General features: G+C 40.7%; 1 protein-coding gene across 5 annotated transcripts in view; it reads right to left on the bottom strand.

Moving 5' to 3' along the window:
• The window catches only part of LOC121168137 (titin), a 262,883-nt gene that overhangs the window by 172,941 nt on the left and 63,687 nt on the right, over positions 1 to 26,255 (bottom strand). For 2 of the 5 annotated variants that reach the window (XM_040997939.1, XM_040997940.1), the window contains 48 exons: positions 24,307 to 24,870; positions 23,538 to 23,819; positions 23,154 to 23,432; positions 22,466 to 22,744; positions 22,089 to 22,367; positions 21,698 to 21,985; positions 21,304 to 21,582; positions 20,929 to 21,210; positions 20,556 to 20,834; positions 20,175 to 20,453; positions 19,795 to 20,073; positions 19,385 to 19,672; positions 18,994 to 19,272; positions 18,563 to 18,844; positions 18,184 to 18,462; positions 17,785 to 18,063; positions 17,394 to 17,672; positions 17,012 to 17,299; positions 16,517 to 16,795; positions 16,014 to 16,295; positions 14,732 to 15,010; positions 14,331 to 14,609; positions 13,345 to 13,623; positions 12,950 to 13,237; positions 12,512 to 12,790; positions 12,145 to 12,423; positions 11,770 to 12,048; positions 11,367 to 11,654; positions 10,962 to 11,249; positions 10,124 to 10,405; positions 9,574 to 9,852; positions 9,174 to 9,455; positions 8,752 to 9,030; positions 8,354 to 8,641; positions 7,900 to 8,178; positions 7,528 to 7,806; positions 7,139 to 7,417; positions 6,708 to 6,995; positions 6,292 to 6,579; positions 4,424 to 4,705; positions 3,920 to 4,198; positions 3,244 to 3,525; positions 2,873 to 3,151; positions 2,106 to 2,393; positions 1,718 to 1,996; positions 1,329 to 1,607; positions 955 to 1,233; positions 70 to 357 (listed from right to left, as the gene is read on the bottom strand). The exons of the other annotated variants lie outside the window; for them this stretch is intronic. In XM_040997939.1, the coding sequence (XP_040853873.1) occupies positions 70 to 357; positions 955 to 1,233; positions 1,329 to 1,607; positions 1,718 to 1,996; positions 2,106 to 2,393; positions 2,873 to 3,151; positions 3,244 to 3,525; positions 3,920 to 4,198; positions 4,424 to 4,705; positions 6,292 to 6,579; positions 6,708 to 6,995; positions 7,139 to 7,417; positions 7,528 to 7,806; positions 7,900 to 8,178; positions 8,354 to 8,641; positions 8,752 to 9,030; positions 9,174 to 9,455; positions 9,574 to 9,852; positions 10,124 to 10,405; positions 10,962 to 11,249; positions 11,367 to 11,654; positions 11,770 to 12,048; positions 12,145 to 12,423; positions 12,512 to 12,790; positions 12,950 to 13,237; positions 13,345 to 13,623; positions 14,331 to 14,609; positions 14,732 to 15,010; positions 16,014 to 16,295; positions 16,517 to 16,795; positions 17,012 to 17,299; positions 17,394 to 17,672; positions 17,785 to 18,063; positions 18,184 to 18,462; positions 18,563 to 18,844; positions 18,994 to 19,272; positions 19,385 to 19,672; positions 19,795 to 20,073; positions 20,175 to 20,453; positions 20,556 to 20,834; positions 20,929 to 21,210; positions 21,304 to 21,582; positions 21,698 to 21,985; positions 22,089 to 22,367; positions 22,466 to 22,744; positions 23,154 to 23,432; positions 23,538 to 23,819; positions 24,307 to 24,870 (13,800 nt within the window). The remainder of the gene's footprint in view (positions 1 to 69; positions 358 to 954; positions 1,234 to 1,328; positions 1,608 to 1,717; positions 1,997 to 2,105; positions 2,394 to 2,872; positions 3,152 to 3,243; positions 3,526 to 3,919; positions 4,199 to 4,423; positions 4,706 to 6,291; positions 6,580 to 6,707; positions 6,996 to 7,138; positions 7,418 to 7,527; positions 7,807 to 7,899; positions 8,179 to 8,353; positions 8,642 to 8,751; positions 9,031 to 9,173; positions 9,456 to 9,573; positions 9,853 to 10,123; positions 10,406 to 10,961; positions 11,250 to 11,366; positions 11,655 to 11,769; positions 12,049 to 12,144; positions 12,424 to 12,511; positions 12,791 to 12,949; positions 13,238 to 13,344; positions 13,624 to 14,330; positions 14,610 to 14,731; positions 15,011 to 16,013; positions 16,296 to 16,516; positions 16,796 to 17,011; positions 17,300 to 17,393; positions 17,673 to 17,784; positions 18,064 to 18,183; positions 18,463 to 18,562; positions 18,845 to 18,993; positions 19,273 to 19,384; positions 19,673 to 19,794; positions 20,074 to 20,174; positions 20,454 to 20,555; positions 20,835 to 20,928; positions 21,211 to 21,303; positions 21,583 to 21,697; positions 21,986 to 22,088; positions 22,368 to 22,465; positions 22,745 to 23,153; positions 23,433 to 23,537; positions 23,820 to 24,306; positions 24,871 to 26,255) is intronic. 5 annotated transcript variants of the gene reach the window in all.

The following is a 26,255-nucleotide window of genomic DNA, read 5'->3' as shown; positions in this document are numbered from 1 at the left end:
TCCTCCAAAACTTATCCTTTGATTACCAAAATGCTTGTTATAGAAACAGACAGTGAAAAATCCACAAACCTGTGAGAATGAGTCTTGCGCTGGAGGAAGCAGAGCCTATAGGATTCGTAGCTGTGCAGGAATACTGGCCTGCAAGATTCCGATCTGTTTTAAATATGTTGAGAGTGGCTATGTTATCTAAAAATGATGTTTGTACATTTAGGCTGTCTTTCAGCGGCTTGCCGTCTTTATACCAAGACACCGAGATAGGTTCAGATCCATGGATGGCACATTCGAAAACAACAGGCAAACCCACGGTTTCTTGAACATCTCTCAGTTGTCGAGAAAATGATGGTGGAAGTTTTTGCTCTGTAGAAACAGGATAAAAGCAATGAATACTTTTGTTTTTTAATAGATATTCTCATTCTTATATAAAAATATAAGTGGTATTTCCATCAAAATTTCAGAAAGTATTAACATCTCTTGAATTAATATGGGGAAAAAAGAAAAGCATGTAGATTTATGGAGCAAAGGATTTCCTCTAAGGCCACTCCAATGTATACTTACTGCAAACTAAGTAAATACAACAATATTCCATAAGCCAAATGGAGACCTTGAGAGGCTCAAGGCATATCTCTGGCCATGCAGCAGTTTCTCCCATTTAAAAAACTACCTGCTAATAATTTGAACGAGACACTCATGGGATGGAATTTTAAAACACATGCTCTTTTTGTAAGGACTTAATTATAGAGGCAAATGATTGTAAGGTTCTTTCAACTGAAGATTTAGTCACCTTCTCTATTTCCATAAGGCTATAGAAAAGGGTAAGTCACTAGTGGTATATGGAATTTTTGAAGAACATTTAGCCTTTGGAAAGCTTCTCCTCACAAGAAGGTCTTCCTTGAATATTGTAAATCTTGCTCAAAAGACAAACTAAGGTATTCCTTTCTAAGCCATGACATTCACCTTGGACAGTCAGGAAGGTGGATGATGAAACTTCCCCCACACTGTTTTCAGCTTTGCAGATATATTCTCCACTGTCACCAGTATCAACCTGGTTGAAAACCAGTGTGGCCACATTGTTCCTGAAGTGCATTTTGCAGGTAGCTGTGGGTCTCAATTTTGTATCTCCTTTATACCAGGAAACACCAATTTCAGGGGTCCCAGCCAGTTGGCATTGTAAAGAGGCAGAATCTCCAACAGTCACCTTCAGAGGCTCCAATTGCTTGACAAAATACGGTGGTTCTGTAGCAAGAGAAATAACGAATCATGAAGAAGACATGCCAGAACCATTACTTGCTGCACTTGGATACAACGATACGAATGTCTAATTGACAAACCTAGGATGAGTATTTGTGCTGAGCAGGAATCTTTTCCAGAAGCATTTTCAATATAGCAGTTGTATTGTCCTGCATCTTCTACTGTGCTACTTGGAATTTCCAGGATTGCAGATTTCTCCGTTGTAGTTATATTACACCTCTGAGAGGGAGTTACGTTGATGCCATTTTTCTTCCAGGTAACTGTAATGGGAGGACTTCCAGTAAACGTGCCTTCTAGGATCAGGGGTTTTCCTTTCTCTATGCTGTAATCATTGAGCCTCTTCACAAATTTGGCTGGGGCTAGAGTAAACAAGACAAAAACATGAAATCAGAGACAGATCACAAAAACTTAGACACGTCTTGCTATGACATGCAAGTTAATTGTATAAAGTGTGTAACAGCAGGCAAACCTTTGACATAGAGATGCGTTGTACAGGAAACTTTGCCAGCATCATTACTTGCTATGCAAGTGTATTCTCCACTCTGTGTGGTATCCACATCAAACAGCTCCAGTTCAGCAACTGAATCCTCCAGAGACACATTGCACCTGTCACCTGATATGAGTTCACTGCTACCCTTGAACCAACTAACAGTGAAAGGAGGTGTTCCTCTTAGGATGCTTGTGAAAGTGACATTGGTTCCCGTTAAAACATCCATGGGTTCAGGTTTCTGAACAAAAGATGGTGGTTCTAAACACAAGAATACACACCAGGAAAAGTTTAATCATTGTCAGTTGGGATAGTCAAGATACTTAATGAATTATGAAATGCAATTCCTTTTTGCCATGTTTGTACTGACCTCTCACAGTCAAAGGAGCACTGCATTGATCAGAGCCAGCCATGTTAGTAGCTACACATGTATAGCCACCAGCGTCCGATTCTTCCAGCATGTTCACAGTTAAAGCACAAGTGTTGTCTGTCAGGGTGGTCTGGTATTTCCTTCCACTGCTTATCTCATTGCCTTCATGGAACCAGGAGACAGAGATTGGAGGTGATCCATAAACTTTACACTCCATCACAACCGAGGAACCGGTTAGACCATTTGCCTCTTTCAATTTTCTTGTGAATGAAGGAGGAATGATTCGATCTGAAAGTGATAAAAAAGGGGAGGGGGGAGAAAATGAAGAGATATGGTTTTGAAATGAGAGCAGAGGTCTTTCTGCTGTGACATATACCTAGATTCTTTAGTGAGGGTAGCAAAGACTTTCCTATGGGTGTTTACAGAATCAACTGGCAGGAGGTGTTCATTGGTTTGCTATGTTATTTTGGTATCTTTTTGCTGTGAATCATTACATGGTAAATTGTTCCAGCATAAGTGAAAGGAGAATACAACTTTATCTTCCTGGAAATATTAAGGTTGACTGCTACCATCTTTTAGAGGTTCTTGCACAAGAAAGGGATATAACTTTGGGAGATAGTTTTCTTCTAACTCTATAGATTCATTAACTGTCATTTTGTTGATTCACAGGATGGCAGGCTAATCATGTGCAGAAGATGAAGTTTTCCCTGTACGAACCTGAAAATCAAGAACCACATTACAACGGAGTGAAAAGTCCACCAACCTACCTGAGACTTGAACTGACACAGAGCAGCTATCTTTGCCAACAGGATTTTGCACCTCAAAACTATACACCCCACTGTCACTGGGTGCTACGTTGATGATCTTAAGGCCAGACACCTTGTTGAAGAAGCTTATTTTGTATTTGCTGTCACTTGTCAGTTCTTTTCCATCCCTAAGCCATTTAGTACTGAGTTCAGGTGTGCCTGCCACGGTACACTCCAAAGTACAGGTGTCTCCAGTGGTAACTTTTATGGATTCCGGTTTCTCCACTATAGCTGCAGGCTCTGAAATGAGATGTAAATGATGAAAAATTAAGAAAAACGTAGACCTTGGTGAGTGTGCTTTACCGTCACTATAGCACCGTGTTTGTACTGACCGAGAACAGACAGGGTAGCAAAGCACTCTTGTGTTCCAGCATCATTTTTTATCTGACAGGTATATTTCCCGGTATTGGCTGATTCTGCTCTTGAAATTTGTAGGGTTGCAATGTTTTCTGAATAAGAAATCCATATGTTGTCACTTTCTCTAACAATTTCCCCCTTCTCTTTGAACCATGTCACTGAAATTGGCTCAGCGCCTTCAATAGTGGTCTGTAGTCGAACTTCTTCACCAACGATAACAGAAAGGTCACTGAGCTTCTTCACAAATCTTGGTGGTGCTGATGAGAAAGAGGCAAACCCAGAGTTTTAACATGGGTGGGGCTGGTAGTATTTCAGTCAATCCACGAGAGCTCAGAAATTACAACAGTGACAATGCTGTTTGCATCTCTTAAACATATTTGGAAGGGGGGGGGCAGGTCATATCAGAGTTTTTATCAAATAGGATCTTGTTTCTTAAAGTTTTTTCAAAGCAACCAAAGCCTGTTACCAAAGCTGTTTAAAAGGATTTTTGGTAGGATTTGAAAAAGGGAAGCAGACTAAATATTAAAAGATTTGGGAAGGAAAAGTAGAACATATCTCTACTGATAAAAGACTGGGTAATAAGATGCCAAGGAATGCCAGAGAATAATGAGAAGAGGAATGATGGTCAAGAGAGACCAAAGTCAAGCTAACCTTTCAGAGTGATGGAGCCCACACACGTGTCACTCCCCACGTCATTTGAGGCTTTGCATTGATACTCCCCAATGTCTGCAGCATCGACATTCAGGATGTGAATACTTGTAAGGAAGTTTTCAGACATGATCTTGTATTTCTTGCCACTTCTAAGTTCTCTCTTGTCTTTATGCCAAGACACCTGGAATGGGGGTGTGCCTTGAAGCTCACACTCAAGGTGAACATCTGCTCCTTTCAGTGTCTCAACAGGATGAGGCTTTTTGCGGAAAGTGGGTGGTTCTAAAATTGAGAAAAAGAAAAATTAGGATGTATTTCACAAGTAAGATCCAATTTTTCCATTCCAATAGAGAAAAAGGGAAGACATGACTTTCAACATTTGTAATATCCTTGAACAATTTTAAAACATTACTAGAAAGCCAGGCAAGGTATGAAAGCAGTGGAAGGAGGATAGGCAAACAAAACCAAAGTAAAAACAACCAACACCAAGGTAGAAGCAGCTCTGACCTTTCACTTTTAAGGAAGTGCTGCTGCTGGCACTGCCTGCGGCATTGCGGGCCTCACATGTGTAATCGCCGCTGTCTTCAACATTGAGGTTGTACATTTCCAACACTGCCACTGACTCCACAAACGACATTCTGAATTTATTGCTTTCTTGAATTTCAGTCTCATCTTTGTACCATAAGACTTTGATCTCTGGAGAGCCACCAATTTTGCATTCATATCGGGTATGTTCATCCTGTTTCACAATTCTTGAGGGTTCCAGCTTCTTAATGAACCTGGGTGGTTCTATGGAACCAAGAGGAAAATATGCATAAGGGGTGGAAAAAGACACGTGGAATTCAAGTTCAAGTGAACATGCAAGCTCCATCGGAGAGTCTTTAATTCCAGGGGAAAAAAAATTATTTGATGCATTTTAAGGCAGAACAGGTAACTCAAGACTAAATAGAAAATTTCTCTAATGAAATATATTGTATAAGCTATCTACATCAAGTACTGTTGAAAGAGGAAATGGCATTGCTCTCTCCTGTGCTTTCCAGTGAAAGAACCACTTCTAAGTACCTAGGTCCGAGGTAATAGTATGTGTTTGTTGCTGGAAGCCCTCTCAGGTTCACCAGAACAGGACAGTTTCATTACTCTCCTGTGCCGAAGTCAATGGATGATTATTTCTCAAGCCTTCAAAGGTATCAGAGCTAGAATTCCAAAGTGGGTCAGATATCTTAATCTTTTTGAAGAGTCTATTTTTTTTAATAGCCCTTAAATAGACACTTTCCCAATCTTTAAACTTTCCCTTTGAAGTAGGTAAAGCAGGTAAAGTACTGCTCTCTTAATTAACTCAAGGAACAAAATCAGGCTTAGGGAGATAAAATTTGCAAGCTGTGTGTTGGAGAGCAAATGTTCTACTAAATCTAATTCTCTTTTAATTTCAAGGTACTTATAGAACATTACCATAGAAGTGTTAAAATGGGTTAGACTAGCAGTCTGCTGAGTTAGATATTTCATTTCTGGTCATGGCCGCTACAATTATGTGGGACAAAGGCATGCTTGCCTTTCCTTTTTATACCCTATTGATTCAATTGTTTCCAGGCCACATGACCCACTGGTGTTTAAATAAGGTGAGAGGAAGAAGTTGACCTTGTAGCTCATGTGGATTTTTCTTGAAAGCTTTTTTTTAAAGATTGGTTTATTATTTTTATTGCAAAGTCAGATATACAGAGGAGAAACAGAGAAACAGAGAGGAAGATTTTCCTTCCAATGATTCACTCCCCAAGTGACCACAATGGCTGGTGCTGTGCTGATCCAAAGCCAGGATCCAGAAACCTCCTCCAGGTCTCCCACATGGGTATAGGGTCCCAAGGCTTTGGGCTGTCCTCGACTGCTTTCCCAGGTCACAAGCAGGGAGCTGGATGGGAGGCAGAGCTGCCGGGATTAGAACTGGTGCCCATATGGGATCCTGGCCCTTTCAAGGCAAGGACTTTAGCCACTAGGCCACCATGCCGGGCCCTTCTTGAAATTCTTGACTTTCCACTGTGATTTACAGGGATACAACCAATTAAATATTGTGGAAAAATAAGTCACTTGGAATTACTTTCTACTCTTTTTGGTTCTACAATTTCTTTCAAAGTAGAATTTTCTTGCATTTCTGTGAAACATTTTTATTCACTTTCTCCTCAGCATTTAGTTTTAGTTTTCAAAACTCATGCTTTCCTAGTTTTATAAGTTTTAAAATCCATTCAGAAAAATTTATCCTGGCTCAGAAGGCCCTCAATGCATTTGATCATTTCTAATCCCTAGACTGTGATCCTGAACCGTGTCCATCCTCAGAGTTTAAGACATTGAACGTGTAAAAGACATCTTGCAAATTTAATAAGTACCTTGTACACCCAGCTGAGCGGAACAAGAGTCTTTTCCCGCAACGTTGCTGGCATAACAGGTATACTGCCCAGCATCTCCTTTGGTTACTTTGAGAACTGTCAAGGTGGCAGTATTTTCCACTAAAGTCATCTTGTAGTTGCCCCCGGGGCGGATCTCTCGATTATCTTTGGCCCAGGTGATTTTGATTGGTGCAGTTCCAGTTACGTGACATTTAAAAGAACCACTTTCTCCAAGAGCAAGATCTACTGATACAGGCTTTAAGTCAAAGAAGGGAGGAACTTCATGCTCTGGAAAGAATGAAGACCAATAGGGGGATTTCAGTTTCCATGTTCCCAGACAGTTGCACCAGACCTCCAGTGGACCAGAGCAGTAAGGCTGCTTCACAGTCAAGAGGGAAGAGTGAGGGATCACTTACCTGAGAGAATGAGCTTGGCACTAGATGAAGCAGTCCCAAGAGGGTTAGAAGCTGAGCAATTGTACTGACCAACATGACTCTGGTCAGTTTGCAAAATCTGAAGAGTTGCTACATTGTGAACAAAAGATGTTTGCAAATTAGCATCATCTTTCAGAAGAACCCCATCCTTGTACCAAGACACCTGAAGAGGTTCTGAGCCATTGATGCGACATTCAAATGCAACTGGGAAGCCAAGAGTCTCATGAACATCTTTGAGTTTTCTCGCAAAGGAAGGTGGAAGCTTGCGCTCTGTAAAGAAGTTAAAAATACTTCTCATTGAGGAGTCAGACAACATTGCCAAGATATTTTAACCTGATAACATTTTAATGTTTCTGAGAAAATGGATCTGTCAGCACACAGCAAATATCTGTTAAAAACAAAACCATCATCACCTTTGATGACAAGCACTGCTGAAGAAGCGACTGCCCCCACACTGTTTTCCGCCTTGCATGTGTACTCTCCGACATCACTGTGATCCACTTTGTTGATCACTAACGAGGCAACGTTATTTTTGAACTGCATTTTATATGCAGGAGCTGATCGTAGTTTGGTGTGTTCTTTATACCAAGAAATGCGGATTTCTGGAGTTCCATCTACTTTACACTGCAATGTTGCAGGTTCTCCGATGGCTGCTTCCACATGCTCCAGGGGTTCAATGAAAAAGGGTGGTTCTAAGACACAGAAGAAGATGGTCAATCAACCATCTTAGCTCAAAGAAGATGCTTTAGAAAGACAGTGAAGGGAGTAATAATAATAACAAATGAAGTAACCATCAACACACCTAAGACAGACACCAGGGCTTCACAAATATCCTGGCCAGCTTCATTTTCAATCAGGCAACTGTATTGTGCATAATCTTCTACTGTGCTGTCAAGAATTTCCACGATTGTAGATTTTTCTGTCATGGTAATACTGCAATTCTCAGACTGTGAAAGTGGATACTCATTCTTCATCCAGCTCACCGAGATAGGCGGTGTGCCAGTGTATGTGGCCTCAAGAACTATGGGGCTTCCTGTTTCCACACTGAAATCAGCCAGTCTTTTCACAAAGGTGGCTGGTTCTAGAAAGAGAAACATGAGGATACAATTCACATACTCAAACAGGGACCAAGGAATTTAAAAAAGATGTACAATTTGTAGGCAAGAGAGCAAACCTTTCACAAAAAGATGTGTGGTACAAGAAGCACTGCCTGCATCATTAGTGACGAGACAAGAGTAGTCTCCACTTTGCAACGGCTCCAGCTCAAACAACTCCAGTTCTGTGACATAGTCTTCAAGAGAGATGGCACATGACTCCCCTGGCACCAGTTCCCTGCTGCCTCTGAACCACTTCACCTTGAAGGGAGGGGTGCCTCGGATGACACAGGCGAAGGTGAGGCTCACTCCCGGCAGAACTTCCACAGAGTCAGGGATTTGTTCAAAAGACGGTGGCTCTGGATATCCCAGGGGAGAGGAGATTCAGAGAGAAACAAACCCATGTGAGACATGCTTCTGCTACTTGAAGCAAGACTACAAATCAAGATCAAACAAAGACATGGCAGGCAGGGCAGACATGAAGTCAGGGGGAAGGAGGCTGAAGAAGCAGCTGGTCTGATCTTTCACACTGACCTTGTACAGTCAGAACTGCTGAGCATTCGGCAGAACCAGCCATGTTGGCAGCCACACACGTGTATGTGCCTGTGTTGGAGGGCTCCAATGAGCTCAGACGCAAAGTACAGACATTTTCTGAGAAGCTGGACTGACAGTTTGGTCCACTAACAATCTCATTTCCATCCTGAAACCAGCCAACTGAAATTGGAGCCGAGCCAGAGACATGGCACTCCAAAACAACCGAGCCACCCAGGGTGGAGTTCAAGTCTTTCAGCTTGCGGATGAAGGAAGGAGGCACAACTCGATCTAGGTGGAAAGGGCAGTTTTCCAATTAGGGAGAAGCCTGACATTCTGCACCGCCCCTCCCCCCTTTTCAAGAATAATGGATGCATTTACAACAATCTGATTTTACTCACCAGACACATGGACTGAGACAGTGCAATTACTTTTGCCCACACTGTTTTTCACCTCAAAGCTATATAACCCCTTGTCACTCATTTCTGCAGAGGGGATCTTCAAGGAGGCCACCTGTTTGACAAATGTAATGTGATGTCTGCTGTCTGCAGATAGTTCTCTTCCATCTTTGAACCACTTGGCTGAAAGCTCTGGTGTTCCGGCCACTACACATTCTAGTGCAAAAGGATTTCCAGTTGTGACACTCATGGGTTCTGGTTTCTCTATGATTCTGGCTGGTTCTACAAGAGCAAAGGTATTGCATTGAGAACAGAGATCTTTGAAACCATATCACTAAAGCATTGTTGGAAAAGAAGGATATTTACGGAACATGATCATGGATCAATGAACTTGGATTTTGCTTGGTTTCTGCTTTGCTACTGACCTAGTACAGTCAAGATGGCTGAGCATTCTCTCATTCCAGCATCATTTTTGATTTGGCACACATATTTTCCAGAATTAGAAGCTTCTGGACTCCCCAGTTGGAGAGTTGCAACATTGTCAGTGAATGAAATCCTAGTGTTTTCACTCTCTCTAATCACTTCGCCTTTATCTTTCAGCCAGACAACAGAGATGGGCTGGAAGCCTTCAACCACAGCCCGTAACTCAACAGCTTCCCCAATAAGAGTTGAAGTGTCACTTAGCTTTTTCACGAATCGTGGAGGCTCTAATGAAAGAAATTCATAGTTAGAGAAACTAATATGAGAATCAAAGTCTCCACATAAATTACTAGTCAAGCAAGAAAAGAGGAAAAAGGTGTATATTTTGTGCCTGTGTGTACAAACCTTTGAACTTGACAGCACAAACACATGTGTCACTTCCCACCTCGTTGGTAGCTCTACAGTGATATTCTCCTATGTCAGAGGCTTCAAGATTGAGGATATGAAGACTTGCATCAAAATTTTTTGAAGTAATTTTGAATTTCTTGCTGCTTCGAACTTGCTTTCGGTCTTTAACCCATATCACTTCAAATGGAGGAGTTCCCGAAATTTCACATTGGAGGATCACATCAGAGCCTTTCAGGGCCCCTACTGGAGAAGGCTTCTGGGTGAAAACAGGTGGTGCTACCAGAAAAAAAATAGGTAAACAATGAGTGCATCTGCTTATAAAAACTTAGCTTCTGGATTTCAAGATTCTATAATGTGGAATTGATTTCTATGAACCTAATGTCATAAAGAATGACTGATGTGACAACGTGACAGGACACATTCCCACAAGAAATGACAATTCATGACACTAGACTAAAGAATGACCTTAACTACCCATTTTATGGTGGGTCTCATGACATCTTATGCCAAATTAGAGGAGAATTAAGAAAGAAGCTTCATGTCTCACCTTTAACTGTCAGCGCTGTACTACACGTGGCGTCACCGACACCATTATGAGCTTCACAGATGTAGTCCCCACTGTCCTCTGCGCTGGCTTCGTTGATCGTGAGCTGAGCCACAGAGTTCACAAAGGACATGTTATATTTCCAACTTTCATGAAGTTCATTGTCGTTGCGGAACCACAAAACTTTGATTTCAGGAGAACCACTTATTTTACATTCCAGCTGGATGGATTCTCCCTGTTTTGCCACTTTTGAAGCTTCTAATTTCTTAACAAACTTCGGAGGTTCTAGTAAACCAAAAGGAAAGGTCAGTAAAGGATGTTTTCCTGTTATAATAGCTTCTCTTTGTACTTGAAGATCCCATAAGATAATTTTAAATCTGTGTGTTAATAAGAACAGTGTTCTTTAGAATGTGGTGGCAACAAAAATTACCTTTTATGAGTTAATATGTCAGAATCTTAATAGAAAATTTGTTGCTATATTTTTGTAGTTCAGATACATAAGCTAAACAGATGAGTTAACACACTACAGATATATTTGACCAAGACTCAACAACTCATTGTGCAACAAGAAAGAATGAAAAATGAAATATACTTAGTTGAAATGACGCTTAACAGATTTCATTTAAACAACACTGTTGATAGAATTATGTAGAGATACACCAACTTCAAGAACAACATAAAGAGAAAACAGGGCTTTTATTAATGCTTCCTCCAGTACTAACACATATTTCATTATGACCCAGTTAATTTATCTCAAGCATTTAAAAATTAAAAGAAAGTTTTAGAGAAGAATGACATATATATGGTAAAGAACAAGTACTGATAAAATGTGTAATGGTACCTTTCACACTCAGTTGAGCTGAGCACATGTCTTTGCCAACATCATTGGTTGCTTGGCAAGTATATTGACCTGAGTCACCTTTGCCTACTTTAAGAATTCTCAGATGGGGAGTGTTTCCCACACATGTGATTGTATAGTTTCCTCCAGGGCGGATCTCCTTGTTATCTTTGGACCAAGTGATTCGCATTGGTTGAGCGCCAGTGACGTGGCACTCAAAATCAGCACTTTCTCCAGCAATAACATCAATAGACACAGGCTTGATATCAAAGAAGGGAGATTTCTTAGGTTCTGAAAGATGAGAAGAAAAGGCACCATAGTTTTGCTTTGTCCCATTGATCATTCCTACTGTAACAACAAAATAAGAACTTATGACTTGCAAAGAGAAGAAATGATAAGAGGACGAACCTCTTGCTGTTAGTCTAGCGCTAGAAGATGCTGTTCCAAGTGGATTGGAAGCTGAGCAAGAGTACTGGCCAGAGTGACTCAAGTCAGTTTGCAAAATTTTTAAAGTTGCCACATTATCTACAAAAGATGTCTGTAGATTTTCATCATCTCTTAAAAGTACCCCATCTCTATACCAGCACACTTGAATGGGTGCAGAGCCATTTAATCGGCAAGTGAGTGTAACTGGTAACCCAACGGTTTGTTCAACATCCTTTAATTGTCTTGCAAAGGAAGGTGGGAGTTGGCGCTCTGCAGAAAGATAAGCAAAACCTGAAATGTTAGCACATGGAATAAAAGTTCCCCCTAAAGAAGACAGAGATAAGATAAAAAGAAGTTTTCTTAATTTCTAAATTAATATCATCACCTTGAATTCTGAAGATGGTCTTAGAAGCAGCAGTTCCTATGCTATTTTCTGCCATACATGTGTACTCCCCACTGTCATTGATATTAACTTTATTAAAAACAAGTGTGGCCACGTTGTTTGTGAAGTAGGTCCTGTATTCAGGAGTCGACCGTAACTTGGTGTCTCCTTTGTACCAAGAGACTGTTATTTCTGGTGTTCCAGCAACTTGGCATTGTAAAGAGACAGAATCTCCCACTGATGCCTCCAGAGGTTCCAGCTCCGTTACAAAGTAGGGCGGTTCTAGAGAAGAAAGGCTCATCATCAGCAACAGTGGTTAAAAAAAAAGAGCATCCAACATCCTTAGGCGAAGGAAAACGAAGAGAGAAGATAACAAACCTAATGTGGACACCAGTGCTTCACAAACATCCCTTCCTGCCTCATTTTCAATCTCACAGGAATACTGTCCTGCATCTCCTTCTGTACTGTTCAGAACTTCCAGGATGCAAGTCTTTTCTGTTGTGACTATGCTGCATCTCTCAGATGGAGTTACGTTAAAGCCATCCTTTTTCCAGGTGACTGAAATTGGAAGTGTTCCTGTGTAGGTACTCTCCAAAATTATGGACTTTCCTGGTTCTACTGACTGGTCACCTAGTTTCTTCACAAATGCAGCTGGTTCTGGTAAGTGACAAAACATGGAAGTTAAGCACAAAGTACAAAGGGACTGTTAGCAAACAGGAAATAAAATGAATGCACTTGAACAAACCTTTCACAAAGAGGCGAGTGGTACAGGAAGTTTGGCCAGCGTCATTGGAAACTACACAGGTGTATTCCCCACTCTGAGATATGTCTACGTTAAATAATTCCAGTTCTGCCACAGTGTCTTCAAAATAGATATTGCACCTGTCTCCTTTTACCAATTCCCTGGCACCTCTGAACCAGCCAACTTTGAATGGAGGGGTTCCTCTAATGACACTTGTGAAGGTTACATTTTTGCCTGGTAGAACTTCGAAAGGCTCAGGTTCCTTCACAAAAGAAGGTGGCTCTGAAGAGACAAAGAAGACAATTGAAAGACCCTGTAAGCTTTAAATTCAAATATGCATTTGAATACAAGTTAAGAGCTCTTTTGAGAGTGTATCAAAACTTAGATATGCAACAAAAAGCAACTTGTTTAAAATTCTTTACAGATTTGTCTAACACTGACCTTGTACCGTCAGCATTGCCCGACACTCATCAGACCCAGCAACATTGGCAGCCACACATGTGTAGTTGCCCATATCTGAAGAATCCAGAGAATTCAACTGTAAGGTACAGACATTGTCTGAAAATGTGGTTTGGTACTTTGCTCCACTGACAATCTTAGTTTTCTCATGAAACCAGGCAACAGAGATAGGTGATGATCCAGCTACTTTGCACTCCAAGATGCAAGAGGTACCCAGCACCCCGCCGATATCTCTTAGTCTTCGCGTGAAAGAGGGAGGAACCATGCGGTCTGCATGAGGAAAGGCAGAAGACTCATCATGACTTAAGAGACATGAAAGAAGAAAACCTATAAAATCAATTTGCACAAGCAACCAGGGAGAAAAGATCAGAACTAACCTGAGACATCGACCACAGCTGTACAGCTGCTTTTTCCAACATTGTTTTGAACCTGGAAAGTATATGTGCCTGCATCTTGCCTTTCAACGGAGAGAATCTTTAAGGAAGAGATTTTGTTGTAGAAACTAAATTTGTGCTTTTGGCTGCTGGTCAACAGCTTGCCATCCTTGTACCATTCAACTGAGAGTTCAGGAGTGCCAGCCACCTTACACTCCAAAGTGCAAGTTTCTCCTACTGTCACTGTCATTGGTCCTGCCTTCTCAACAATGATTGCGGGCTCTGAAATAAATGATACACATTTGTCAAAGTCAATAATCTCTATTAAATCATTGCTAGTAAATCCACTCAGATTGTTTTCCCTGATAAGATGGCTATCTTAGCATGTGAACTCTCTTCTCTCAATATTAAAGAAGTTATTCCATTATTATATGCAGTTACAAAATAATAATTATCAAGGAATATATGCTTGTACACTAAGCTTCTTAGATACTGCATATTAGACAATGTATATTGATTGATATTTAACCTTCTTTAGAGTAAAGGCTACCTATTATGTGAATTCCAATTTAGGTACAAAAGATAATTTTTGAAAGTTGCAACAATAATTGTTTAATTTACACTTAAGGTATCCAAAGATGAGAGTACAAATTGATCTTTGGAGTGCTCGTGAGCTTTAACACCCACGCATTTGGGAAGCAAAATTACCTTGGAGCATATCCTCTGCTCCCAATCATGCAATGCTTAACACAGCTGAGATTATTTTTGTAAATCCTTCTAGAAAAGGAATCAGCAATAAAATACAGGGAGTTTTTTTTGGGAGGGGTTAGGCTCACAGGATAGAAACGAATATCTGAAAGATTATGTCTATCCTTTACACCTTTCCAATAGCTGGTGATCATTATGGCCCCAAGAAGAAATTCTGCAAGAGTCAGCCAGTGACTCATTGTAGCAGCTGGTAGTGTCTGTCAGGGCACCACTGTACCAACCTAAAACAGTCAACGTGGCCATGTTCTCCCGCATTCCTCCGTCATTCTTCACTTGACAGATATACTTTCCAGCATTTGCTGGCTCTGTTTTTGCAAACTGCAGTGTTGCAATGTTTTCTACAAATGTAATTTTGATGTTTTCACTTTCTCTAATCACTTCTTTCTCTTTAAGCCACTGGACAGAAATAGGCTGGGCTCCTTCTATGGACGCTTGCAACTCAGCAGGCTCGCCGGCTACAACTGTGAGGCTGGTTAGTTTGGAAATGAATCTTGGTGGTTCTGAACAGGAAAAGATGGATGGAGATGATTGAAGAGATTGTTCAGACAATGGGGGAGAGAAGAAAAAAAATCTCTTTTTGCACATTCCTGATATTTCTGCCATGGTCAGGAAATATGCTTACCTTTTAATTTTATAATACAAATGCAAGTATCACTTCCCACTTCATTCTGGGCTTTGCAGTGGTATTCCCCAATGTCTGAAGAGTCAACGTTGAGAATGTGAATACTTGCATGGAAGTTTTTGGCTGCAATCTTGTACTTCTTGCTGCTTCGAAGTTGGCGCTTGTCTTTGTACCATACCACCTCAAATGGTGGTGTTCCAGAGAGTTCACATTCAAGACTAACTTCAGTATTTTTAAGGGTTTCTACTACAGGAGGGAAGCTGCTAAAAACAGGTGGTTCTGTAAAAAACAAGAGTTCCTCATGAGGTAAACTATTTAATTTCATAGAATTAAAGATTTTAGTTAAAAGCTGGAAGCTAGGTTTAAGACACTATAATGGATACATGGTGCCTGGCACTATTGCTCACTATTGAGCATCAGCTGCACCATAGAGGCAACCAGCTGTGCTAACGTAATCCACTTCGTAGGTGGAGCACCCAGGTAGCTCCTAGACAGCATGGCTGAGCAGTTCAGTATTTTATCTACTCTACTCTTGGACTACAAAGATACAAAAATTGAACTTGTATATGTCAATAGATATTATTTGCATGAGGTATGGAATTACGAGTTTAAACATGAATCTTTTTGTATATGCTGAACAACTGAGACACTTGGAAGTCATTGTAACAACTGTAATCTAAGTCTTTCATTTCAGCAAATATTTTTGCAGTGATTTTGCCATCTTGGCTTACATAATTAAAAAATGGAAATACTTTTTCTATTTGTACCAGGCTATAGACATATAGTTGTTAATTAATGGGAACTGGTTCTTGAGAAAGGAAAAAAATGTAATAGATCTGTTTTAAGTGCATAATTAAACAAATTGTTTGAACTGAAAATGTATGTGCATGTGATGAACAGTCTCAGTTACTAGTGGTACAAAGTGAGGATGATAACACATTAGCACATTTTTAAGGTTAATGAAGGGGAAAGACTAAAGATGCCTACTTTAGTTTTGTTGTTGCCTATGCTGAATAATCAGATGTTTGGACAACCTATTGAAGTGATCAGACTTATGGCCTTTGAATGATAAGGAAAACCAAATTCCAGAATAACTAGCTACAGAGAGAATGGCTTAAGATATAATATCTGAAAAGGGAAATAATCGAAGTGTTGGAAAATATTCTGCTATCTCAGATGGAAACGCTAATGACAATAAAAAGAATCAGAACTCTGATCTCGAGAAGTTTCAGTTAACTACTCAGGATGTCAGTTAGTAAGCAACATTAAATGAGATTTCTACCTTTTACTATAACCTTGGTACTGCAGCTAGTGCTGCCCGCAGGGTTGTGAGCCTCACAAATGAAATCTCCACTGTCCTCAGTACCAAGATTGTTCATCTGTATGACAGCCACAGAGTCAATGAAAGTCATTCTGTACTTGTCACTGGCTGTAATTTCATGTTCATTTCGATACCATGTAACTCTGATTTCGGGGGATCCCGTTATCTTGCATTCAAGTCGTGCAGAGTCACCTGCTTTCACTATTTTGGAGGCTTCTAATTTCTTTACAAACTTCGGAGGTTCTATAGAGTCAGAAAAGAGGGGGTTATGAGGGAACCGAAATGAAGAACACATGTTAAATTATACAGTACACAAGAAAGAGAAAAACATGAGTAAAGTCTGGCAGATACCATCTACCCTGCTAGAAAGAACACCCTTTCTTGATTGGCTAGACACATTGTTACAGACCACAAAAACAGAGCCTCGGGTCAGACAAACACATGAAACAATCAAGCGTGCACACCTGTCACAAGTAACATTGTAGTGCAAGAGTCACTACCAACATCGTTGGTAACATGGCAAGTGTATTGTCCCGTCTTGGAAGCATCCACTGAGTACAGATTTAGAAAGCTAGTTGATCCCTCCAAGCCAATGAAGCATTTAGGTCCAGAGACGAGTTCCACATCATCCTTAAACCATTTTGTTTTAAATGGTGGTGTTCCTCTCAGTACCGCCTTGAATTCTACTGTAGAATCAGGTACGGCTTGCTGCCGCTCAGGCTTCACTAGGAAACTTGGTGGTTCTGCAGATTTTCGAGAGAGATCCATTTAATTGAACTTTCTGAATTATTTTTGAAAATATACTGAAAAGAGGCAATGCCTAAATATTTCTTAAACTCAATCCATATATATCCAAAGAAACCAAATGATTAAGATTTTAGTTTTAAAAGAAAAGTAAGAGTAATCTATTTTTTAGACATCCACGAAGACAAATTAAGAAGACATAAAGAAATTCTAACCTTTCACAGTTAAGATGCCACTGCATGCATCATCTCCTGCTACATTGGACACCTTGCAGGTGTAATTTGCAGTGTCCTCTAATTCCAGATTGCTAACTTCCAGGGACACAGTATTCTCATGACACACAAGTTTGTATTTTGCACTTGTAGATATTTCTTTGCCATCCTTAAACCAATGGGCAGTAATAGGAAGTGATCCAGAAACTTTGCACTCCATGTGAATAGAAGAGCCCAGAACTTTATCCATTTTGGTCAACTTTTTGGTAAATGATGGAGGAATATCTTGATCTGTCCAATGTAAACAGCAAAATACATCCATCAGTGCATTGCTCTTTGTTCACAAAGGATTTAAACTTGGAGATACTCGGGCACATATACACACCTAGCACTCTGAGGTAGGCGTCACAGCTGCTACTTCCAAAGTCATTTTCCACCTTGAAAGTATATTGGCCACTGTCTTGCTTCATGACTGACTGAATCCTAAAACTGGCCACATTGTTTTCAAAACTCATTGAGAAATATCTACTGGGTACAATTTGTTTCCCATCTTTAAGCCATTTCACTCTGAGTTCTGGTGTGCCTGCCACCACACATTCCAAGGTCACTGGATCTTTTTCAGTAACATCAACTGATTTGGCTTTCTCTATGATTTGAGCAGGTTCTGCAGTAAGAACAAAAGTGTGAACAAATTACATCAAGCACGCAACCAGAAATAAGATGTGCGTGTCAAACTGTCTCTATAGACTTGTTTTTCAAGAGAATATCCTACAGACCTTGCACTAAAAGGAAGGCGTAACACTTCTCAACTCCTGACTCATTCTTGGCTTGACAGGTGTATCTGCCACTGTGTCCATTATCCACACTTGTGATCTGCAGTGTGGCCATGTTGTTCACAAATGAAATGTGAACATTATCATCTTCATCAAAAATCTGATCATCCTTGAGCCAGGTTATTGAAATGGGGGGAGAGCCCGCCACAGTACTCTGAAAGGTGGCAGAACTTTTCAAAACGGTAGTGACATTGTCTATCTTCTTGGTAAACGAAGGTGGTTCTGTGAGCAAATGAGAAAGGGTGAAAAGAAGAGGTATATTTCAACTCCCATCCATAATCATGAAATAAAAGAACATTTGAACTGCTGTTCAGTAGCCTACTTGTGGGGCACATGACTGACCTTTCAGGGCAACTCTAGTACTGCAAGAGCAGCTGCCGCCTTCGTTGGATATAATGCACTGATATTCACCAGTGTCTGAAGGGTCACATTTGGTTATGTGGAGGTTAAACACAGATACCCTGTCGCTCAACATGTATTTTTTGCCACTTCGAATTTCTTTGTTATTCTTCAGCCAAGTGACTTCAAATGGAGATGTTCCTGCAACTTCACATTCCAACTCCACATCGCTATCTTTCACTACTTCCACAGGCTTCAGCTCTCTGATAAAGGTGGGAGGTTCTAAAGATTCAAAAGGAGAACAGAGAGGTGCTTACTCAAGCAGAGCCCTGAGGCCAACGAGGAAGCACAAACAAAATGGAAACAGATTCCGAGCACAAACCTTTCACTTTTAATTCAATGCTGCAGCTGGCTGTGCCTGCATCATTTCGAGCTTCGCAGACGTAAGTCCCACTATTTTCTACCCTGGCACCAGAAATTTGGAAAGTGGCTAAACCATCCACGAAGGATATGCCGTACTTCCTAGCATCTGTTATTTCATTCCCATCCAGATACCAAGAAACTCTGATTTCAGGAGTGCCTGTTATCTGGCATTCAAATGTTGTGGATTGTCCATTTCTCAGCACTAACACTGGACTGGGCTTCTTAATGAATTGAGGTGGTTCTAAAGATGGAAAAAGAGAGTGTGATGTTCAACATTTCAAAAACAAAGGCCAACAAGAAAAACTACCTTCTTAAGCCTCTTTCCTATTCCCAGGCCCCCATCAAGAAAATTGAGGTAGACACGAAAACGAGGAGGTGATGGGAGCAGACCTTTCACAAAGAGCGTGGCTTTACTGGTGGCTATGCCAACATCGTTGCTTAGTTGGCAAATGTAGGTCCCAGCATCAGCAGCTTTGGCTGAAAAGAGCTCAAGGATGGTGGAGGTGTCATCCTTCCACACTGAGCGAGCTGCTCCCGAGTGCAGTTCTTTATTGTCCTTGAACCACTTTATCGACATGGGGGCAGTGCCTCCAACAAGAGCCTTTAATTGAACTCTTGTGCTAGGATTCACATCCTGTGACTGTGGATTCTCCACGAAGTAAGGGGGTTCTGGGGTGGAAGGACAAGAAACAAAAGGAGAAAGATTTGTTGTAGATCTGAACAGGGAAGGTTTAAGAATCAAGAAATAAAAATTCTTGAGATAGAAATAAAAGTCGCCAACCTTTGACGGTCAGATGACCACTGCACTGGTTGTGCCCTGCCTTATTAGTGGCAGAACAAGTGTATATTCCGCTGTCTGTACCTTCCAGGTGACTGATTTCCAAAAAGGCAGTGTTATCATGAAAAGAGAATTTGTATTTTTCACTTGCTGGTATTTCTTTGTCATCTTTGAACCACTGGATGCTTATGGGATGTGATCCAGCCACTATACATTCTAAGTCAATAAAAGACCCTTTAATGCTGTCCATTTTCTTCAGCTTTTTGGTGAACGAAGGAGGTATAATAAGGTCTATTCAATGAAGAAGAAAAAGAAAACGTGTTAACTGCCTATTTATATTTTCCCTTAAATTGGAAGCGAGGAAGAAGCATTAAAATGCCCTGTTCCTCTCTGGTTAGAAGAGCAATACCAACCTAAAACGTTAATGCTGGCCTTGCAGCTGCTCCTCCCAACATCATTTTGGACCTCAAAGGCATATTCTCCGCTATCCTTCTTTTCTGTAGAAATAATCTTCAGTATTGACACTGTGTCTGTGACACTGATTTTGTATTTTGGGCCCAGAGTCAGTTCTTGGCCATCTTTATACCATTTGGCTGTAATCTCTTTTGTCCCTGAAAATTTAACCTGTAAGGTGGCTGGGTCCCCTTGGGTGACATCTATAGATACAGCCTCCTCAGTGATTGTTGCAGGTTCTGTTGAGAACAAAAGGATAGAGGTGGATGGTGAACGGCTCCTCTCAAAGGTTTATATCTGCATTTCCCCCTCAATTCCCAGGAAAGCTTTCTGAACCAACCTTTTACTGATAGCAGTGCGGAACATCTTTGTATCCCTGCATCATTTTTGGCCTGGCAGACATATTTCCCATCATGCTTGACTTCTATGCCACTGAGGTACAGACTAGCCACGTTGTTCTCAAAGGTCATTCTCACATGATCATCTTCAGTGATTTCATCATTGTCTTTTAGCCAAGTCACTGTGATTGGCAAGGAACCCTTCAGAGTGGCCTGGAAGGCGGCCGTGCCTCCTCGGAGGGAGCTGGTGCTCTCAATCTTCTTTACAAAGGATGGAGGTTCTAATAGAAGAATGAATTCTCAATCAATACCAGCTCTAGGTATAAACTGGCTGTTCAAAGAGTCAATTCTAGAGAAGAGCCATTGTTTGATCTGACACTAACCTCTTAAGGTCACCTTGGCACTGCAGGTGCTGCTGCCCACCTCGTTGGTCACCCGGCACTGGTATTCACCAGCATCCGCAGCTACAAACTTAAGGATCTGGAGGCTAACCAACTGATCCTGAATGAAGGTTTTATACTTTCTGCCACTTCGCAAGGTTGTGTTGTCTTTGAACCAAGTGATTTCAAAGGGAGGTGTCCCTGCCACTTCAGCCAACAACATGACATCATACTCCTTCAACACTTCAATTGGCTTAAATTCCTTAGTAAAGTAAGGTGATTCTATAGCAGAAAAGAAATACTTTGAGTTAACAGAGGTGTGGTCTGGATGACAGGCCAATGACTTTGGTGATCTAAGGGCAAAGGGAAAACAAACCTTTGACTATGATAATGCTACTGCAGTGATCATTGCCCGCCTCATTCTGAGCTTCACACATGTACTCCCCACTGTCTTCTATGGCAATATCTGTGAGTCTCAGAACTGCAGTGGACTCCACAAAAGACATTGTGTGTTTGCTGCTGTCCTTAATTTCTCTGTCATTTGCGAACCATGTTATTTTAATCGGAGGGGTACCAGTTACTTTGCAGGCTAACTGGGTGGCATCTCCCTTCTTTAGGAGTTGTGATGGTTCCAACTTTTCCACAAAGGTAGCTGGTTCTGTGGAAGGAAGGAAGTTATTAAGAAACGAGAAAGAAGGAAGAATTTATATAACCAGTGTGGTATAAAAGATGCCGAGAAAACAATGCAAACCTTTTACAAACAAGTTTGCACTGCACTCCACGCCTCCAGCAACGTTGCTGACTTTGCAAGTATAGGTGCCTGAATCGGAGGTCTTCACTGCATAGAGTTCCAAGGAACTCTCTAAAGCTTCCTTGGTGATATAGCAGCTTCCACCAGACACCAGCTCTTTGTCGCCTTTATACCATCTGATTGTGAGAGGAGTGGACCCTTGGAAAGTGCTTTTCAGGCAGACAGCAGAGCCAGGCAGAACATCCTTTGATGCAGGTTTAGTTACAAAACTGGGTGGCTCTAAAGAAGGGGTACAAGAAAGAATGACCAAGAGTTATGAGGCACCAGCTAGAACAAAATGACTTACAACTGAACACTGTCTACCCCAAGAATGGAATGTAAAGTCCCAGCCAACCTTGCACAATCAAGGCTCCACTAGTGTCTTTGCTTCCCACGGAGTTTGTGGCTCGGCAAGTGAAGTTGCCTGCATCATTCATGTCTACTTTGCTGATTTCCAAAGAGGCTGTGCCTTCCACAAATGCTATTCTGTATCTGTCGGAAGAAGCGATTTCTTTGCCATCCTTAAACCATGACACCCTCATTGGCAGGGAGCCAGCGATTTTGCAGTCCAGCCTGCAGGTGCTGCTAACCACACTATCCACGTTGCGTAAGGGTTTGGTAAAAAATGGAGCAATATCACGATCTGTTCATGGAACAAGAAAGGAGAGACAGAGCTCAATGACTTATCTGTGGCTGTCTGGTGGATTTCAAAAGAATAGACAGCACATTTTTCTAAAGATACGAACCTAACACAGTGAATGTTGTCTCGCAGGAGCTGCTGCCCACCTCATTAGAAATCTCAAACGTGTACTGGCCACTGTCATGCAGTTCAGCTGAATAAAATTTGAGTTGGGCCACATTGTTCTTAAAGCTCAGTCGGTACTTTTTACTGGCAACCAAGGGTCTCCCATCTTTGTACCATTTGGGCTTGAGTTCTGGAGTGCCTGAGACTGTATACTCCAGGGTGGCTGGGTCGCCTGCTGTCACCTGAATCAATTCAGCTCGCTCAATGATTTTGGCAGGTTCTACAAGAGTATTAAAGAGTTAGGATTTCTAAGTGTGTCTTAGGGTTTCACTTTAAATGCACAACAGCACATCAAAGTCAGAAAGTTCCTACACGAACCTTTGACTACTAATTCCCCAACAGATGTTTGGCTTCCGGCTTCATTTTCAGCCAGACATGTGTATTTGCCACCAAAATGAATCTGAACATCAGGGAGTATTAAGACAGCCACGCCATTGGAAAAGCTCATTTTGATCTTTCCATCTTCTTTGATGACCTCTTGTCCTTTCAGCCACGTGACAGAAATGGGTTCTGAGCCTCTCACAGCAGCTTGTAAGGTCACAGTTTGTCCTGCTAGTGCAGTGAAATCATCTACTTTCTTTACAAAAGTTGGTGGTTCTAGTTAAAGAAAGAGAGCATACAAAAACATCACTTCCCAAACACTTTGAATAGCAGCTACATTTAAAGAGTTTTACTTAGATTATATTTGTCTTGTTCAAACACTACTGTTCTACAGTGTCAGTTAATTAAAAGAAGAAGCAATGTTTAAGAAGAAATGCAACTTAAGAGACAGGCGCATACAAGAAAAATGGCTTATTACATTATTGACTTTCGCTATCCAAGAATACATATTTGCTTTGGTTTCAGAATAAAGATTGGGTGAAAGCCACTGGCTTTGTTCCCCAGTTCCAGACAAAACAATTTTTAACAGATATGATAAGAGAAAATATCAGTTTTTCATTCCCTAGGTCTTAAGAAAGCAGTTTTGACAATTTATCAAAGGGACATCAGTTTTTAAAGCACTAACCTTTTAACAAATGTGTAGCACTACAGCCACACTTCCCAACTTCATTAGCCACCACGCATTCATATTCACCAACATCTGCACTATTGAAAGAAAAGATCTCCAGGGACACAAGAGACTTCTGAGAAAACAGCCTGTACTTTTTACTACTTCGAATTTGCTTCTTATCCTTGAACCAGCTAATTTCAAATGGTCCAGTGCCTGAGACTTCACACTGAAGCAGGGCGTTTGTTCCTCTTACTATGTCTGTAGGCTCAAGAGTTTTGATGAAAGAAGGAGGTTCTACAAAAGTATGAAAGCATTATGTAAGTGACTTGCTCCAAGCAACTGAACAGCAATTTTTTTTTTCTCTCATAAAAATCACAAACCAAAACGGAGTCAACAAACCTTTAATAACTATTTCAGTGCTGCAGCTGTCACTGCCCACATCGTTCACTGCCTCACACGAGTAATTCCCACTGTCTTCAACTTTGACATCCGTAATATCGAGGATTGCCTCAGAATTGACAAAAGACATTCGGACTGTGTTACTTTCACTAAGTTCTTTGTTATTTTTGAACCAAGTGATCTGGATCACAGGTGAGCCCTTCAGCTTGCAATGCAGACGTGCTGATTCACCTGGGAGCATTAAGTAAGAAGGATCTACCTTCTTCACAAAGGATGGCGGCTCTATATGAAGTTTACAAAAAGAAAGAAAAAGGGAAAGAGTTTTGAAGCATACACTCCACAAAAATCGTAGACACACACAACAAAGAGGCAGGACACACATCAACTGTTTTATGTCTGACAAAGCTGGGCTGTGTTCAATAGCTTTTCACCATTCTACAACACTATCCCAGTTTGCTAACTCAAAAATAAACTACATCTACATGATGAGCAACTTTAAAAGAAGACACTTAAGAATTTCTTAGACATTTGAAGCTCTCCGAAGAAATTTTAAGTAACCATGGTTAATGGCAGACAAAATTTTAAAATAACAAAAAGAAGTTAATTCTGAAGAAGATTGGAAAAACAAAATCAGGCAATGCCAGGACTTCTCCCAAACAAAATGTTGGCCAAGTAAAATGAACTTAATATAAATGTGCTGTCTGCATCATTAGCCAACAATTTATCTATACAGAGCAGGATGTGAAAGATCAGTGCACAGGTTACTTACCCCGGATGGTGACTGTGGCTGAAGAAGAGCTGCTTCCAGCTTCATTTGAGGCTGTACACACATACGTTCCTGAGTCTTTCAGCTTGGCCAGGGGTATCTCCAGTGAGGCAATTTTATCTTCAAAATAGATCTTGTAGTCTTTCCCAGGGGGCAGCTTTTGCCCATCTTTGTTCCATGAAACTGTGACCTTTCTGTCTTCATCTACCTGGCACTCCAGGTGGACCTTCTTATTGATAGCGGATTGCACAGGCTCTAACTCTTTAATAAAATGAGGTTTGTCGATTATGATCAACTCAGCTTGACAGAGGTCTGCCCCAAACTTGTTAGAAGCCTTACAAGAGTAAACTCCTCTGTCTTGAATGGTAAGATTGGAGAGTTCTAAGATGTGTTTGTTTTCGGAATCTGAAATCTTGAGGTTAGGCAAAGGGGACAAGGCAGCCCCATCCTTCTGCCAAATGGTTTCAATCACAGGAGTCCCTGACACTGTACACAGGAACTTGGCTGCCTTACCCACGAAAGTCGTAATGGACTTAGGTCTCGAGAGAAAGGTTGGTGGGTATGCCTCTGTAAAAGAAATGTTTCCAGCGTTACAATCAGTCTCCACCAAGGCTCTTGCTGTAATTATATGAGTGTTTTCCAAGACAGAAAAGAGATGAACTATGCCTTTAGATGGACACGTTATTTAAAATAGGATGATTTGTTAATAAGACCCAAGGATCTATCAAGGGAAAAGGGTGAGACATTGCTTTGAACACCTGTATCAAAAGACAGAATGCATATATTTTTATTAATCCTGCTAAATATCTCTTCCTTTCAGTAACTGGCTATTTAAGATATTTGATTAGAAATTCAGCTGATGTTTTGATTCTGCAAATTAGAAGTCTTTGGAAAGAAATAAAAGTGTACTTCACTTTTTTGAAGAGGTGAGATAGCTAATGATAAGATTTAAGTATTTGGTAAAGTCATTCTAATCCTCATGTCAACCACCCAGAAATCCTTAAGTGGATTAGTCTTGAATGTACCCTTTAGGCCATGCCAAATTGCTAAAAATACTTAATGGCAGTAATTTTCCATTTCTGCTCTGCATTTTGAAGCAAGCTTTTAGAAATATCTTTCCACTTTCGAAGAAAATCCTCCTCCTTTCCCATTCTTTTTATGACTTGAAGCTCAGATATCCATTCCATTACTTGATTGGACTAATTTGGGTAAGAATACTCTCAAAGGGTCATTAAGAAGAATGCTTCACATTTAGTGTCATGGGGCTATTTTGACCACAAAATGAAAACATAATTGGGTCCCCACAAGGCTTTCTTCTTAGAACCCATGAGTTGTAGAAAAGAGGACACTATGGGGAAGTTCGTCCTTTTCACATCAGAGATGTACTGGATTCACCAGCGTTCGCCTGCCAGTGCGTGCATCGCTTGGCCCCACACTACCCTTGACCCCACCCCACAGTTCATATACAACTTCTCTTATGAGGCAAAACGTGAGAAAGAAAGGAAGCATGAGCTACTTTTTCTTAGTGGGGGGAAAACTCAAGTATTTGATGAGTGTTAGGTATTTCAGAATTACTCTGTCAATCAGGATATTGAGCATAGAATATTTGCATTCTGTATTTGTATCAAATTTTAAAATCAGTACTAAAGCTTAGGGTGGGAAATTTTAGTGTGCAGTATTATAGTAAGCACCCTCACTTACATTAGGATTTGTTTAACTTTGGTTATGTGCTGTTTTTTTTTATTTTCAGATTTTTTAATTCCTGTCCTTAATTTTTTATTTGGTTGTAAATTATTACATATACTAATCATCATTTCATTTTTAATAGCACCAAACTGTCCTGAAGAGTTTTATTTTAATAGCTTAGTCAGGCTCATTTGATTACTTGAGATTGAAAGATACTTTTTTTTTTTGGCTGCTGTGAGAAATATGATTGTAAACAATAATTTCTG

Source organism: Ochotona curzoniae, unplaced genomic scaffold (genome assembly GCF_017591425.1).
Source record: "Ochotona curzoniae isolate NIBS_2020 unplaced genomic scaffold, NIBS_Ocur_1.0 patch60, whole genome shotgun sequence".
NCBI classification, from domain to species: Eukaryota; Metazoa; Chordata; class Mammalia; order Lagomorpha; family Ochotonidae; genus Ochotona; species Ochotona curzoniae.
The sequence above is the reverse complement of the archived record's forward strand: the minus strand, read 5'-3'. Positions and strand labels throughout refer to the sequence as shown.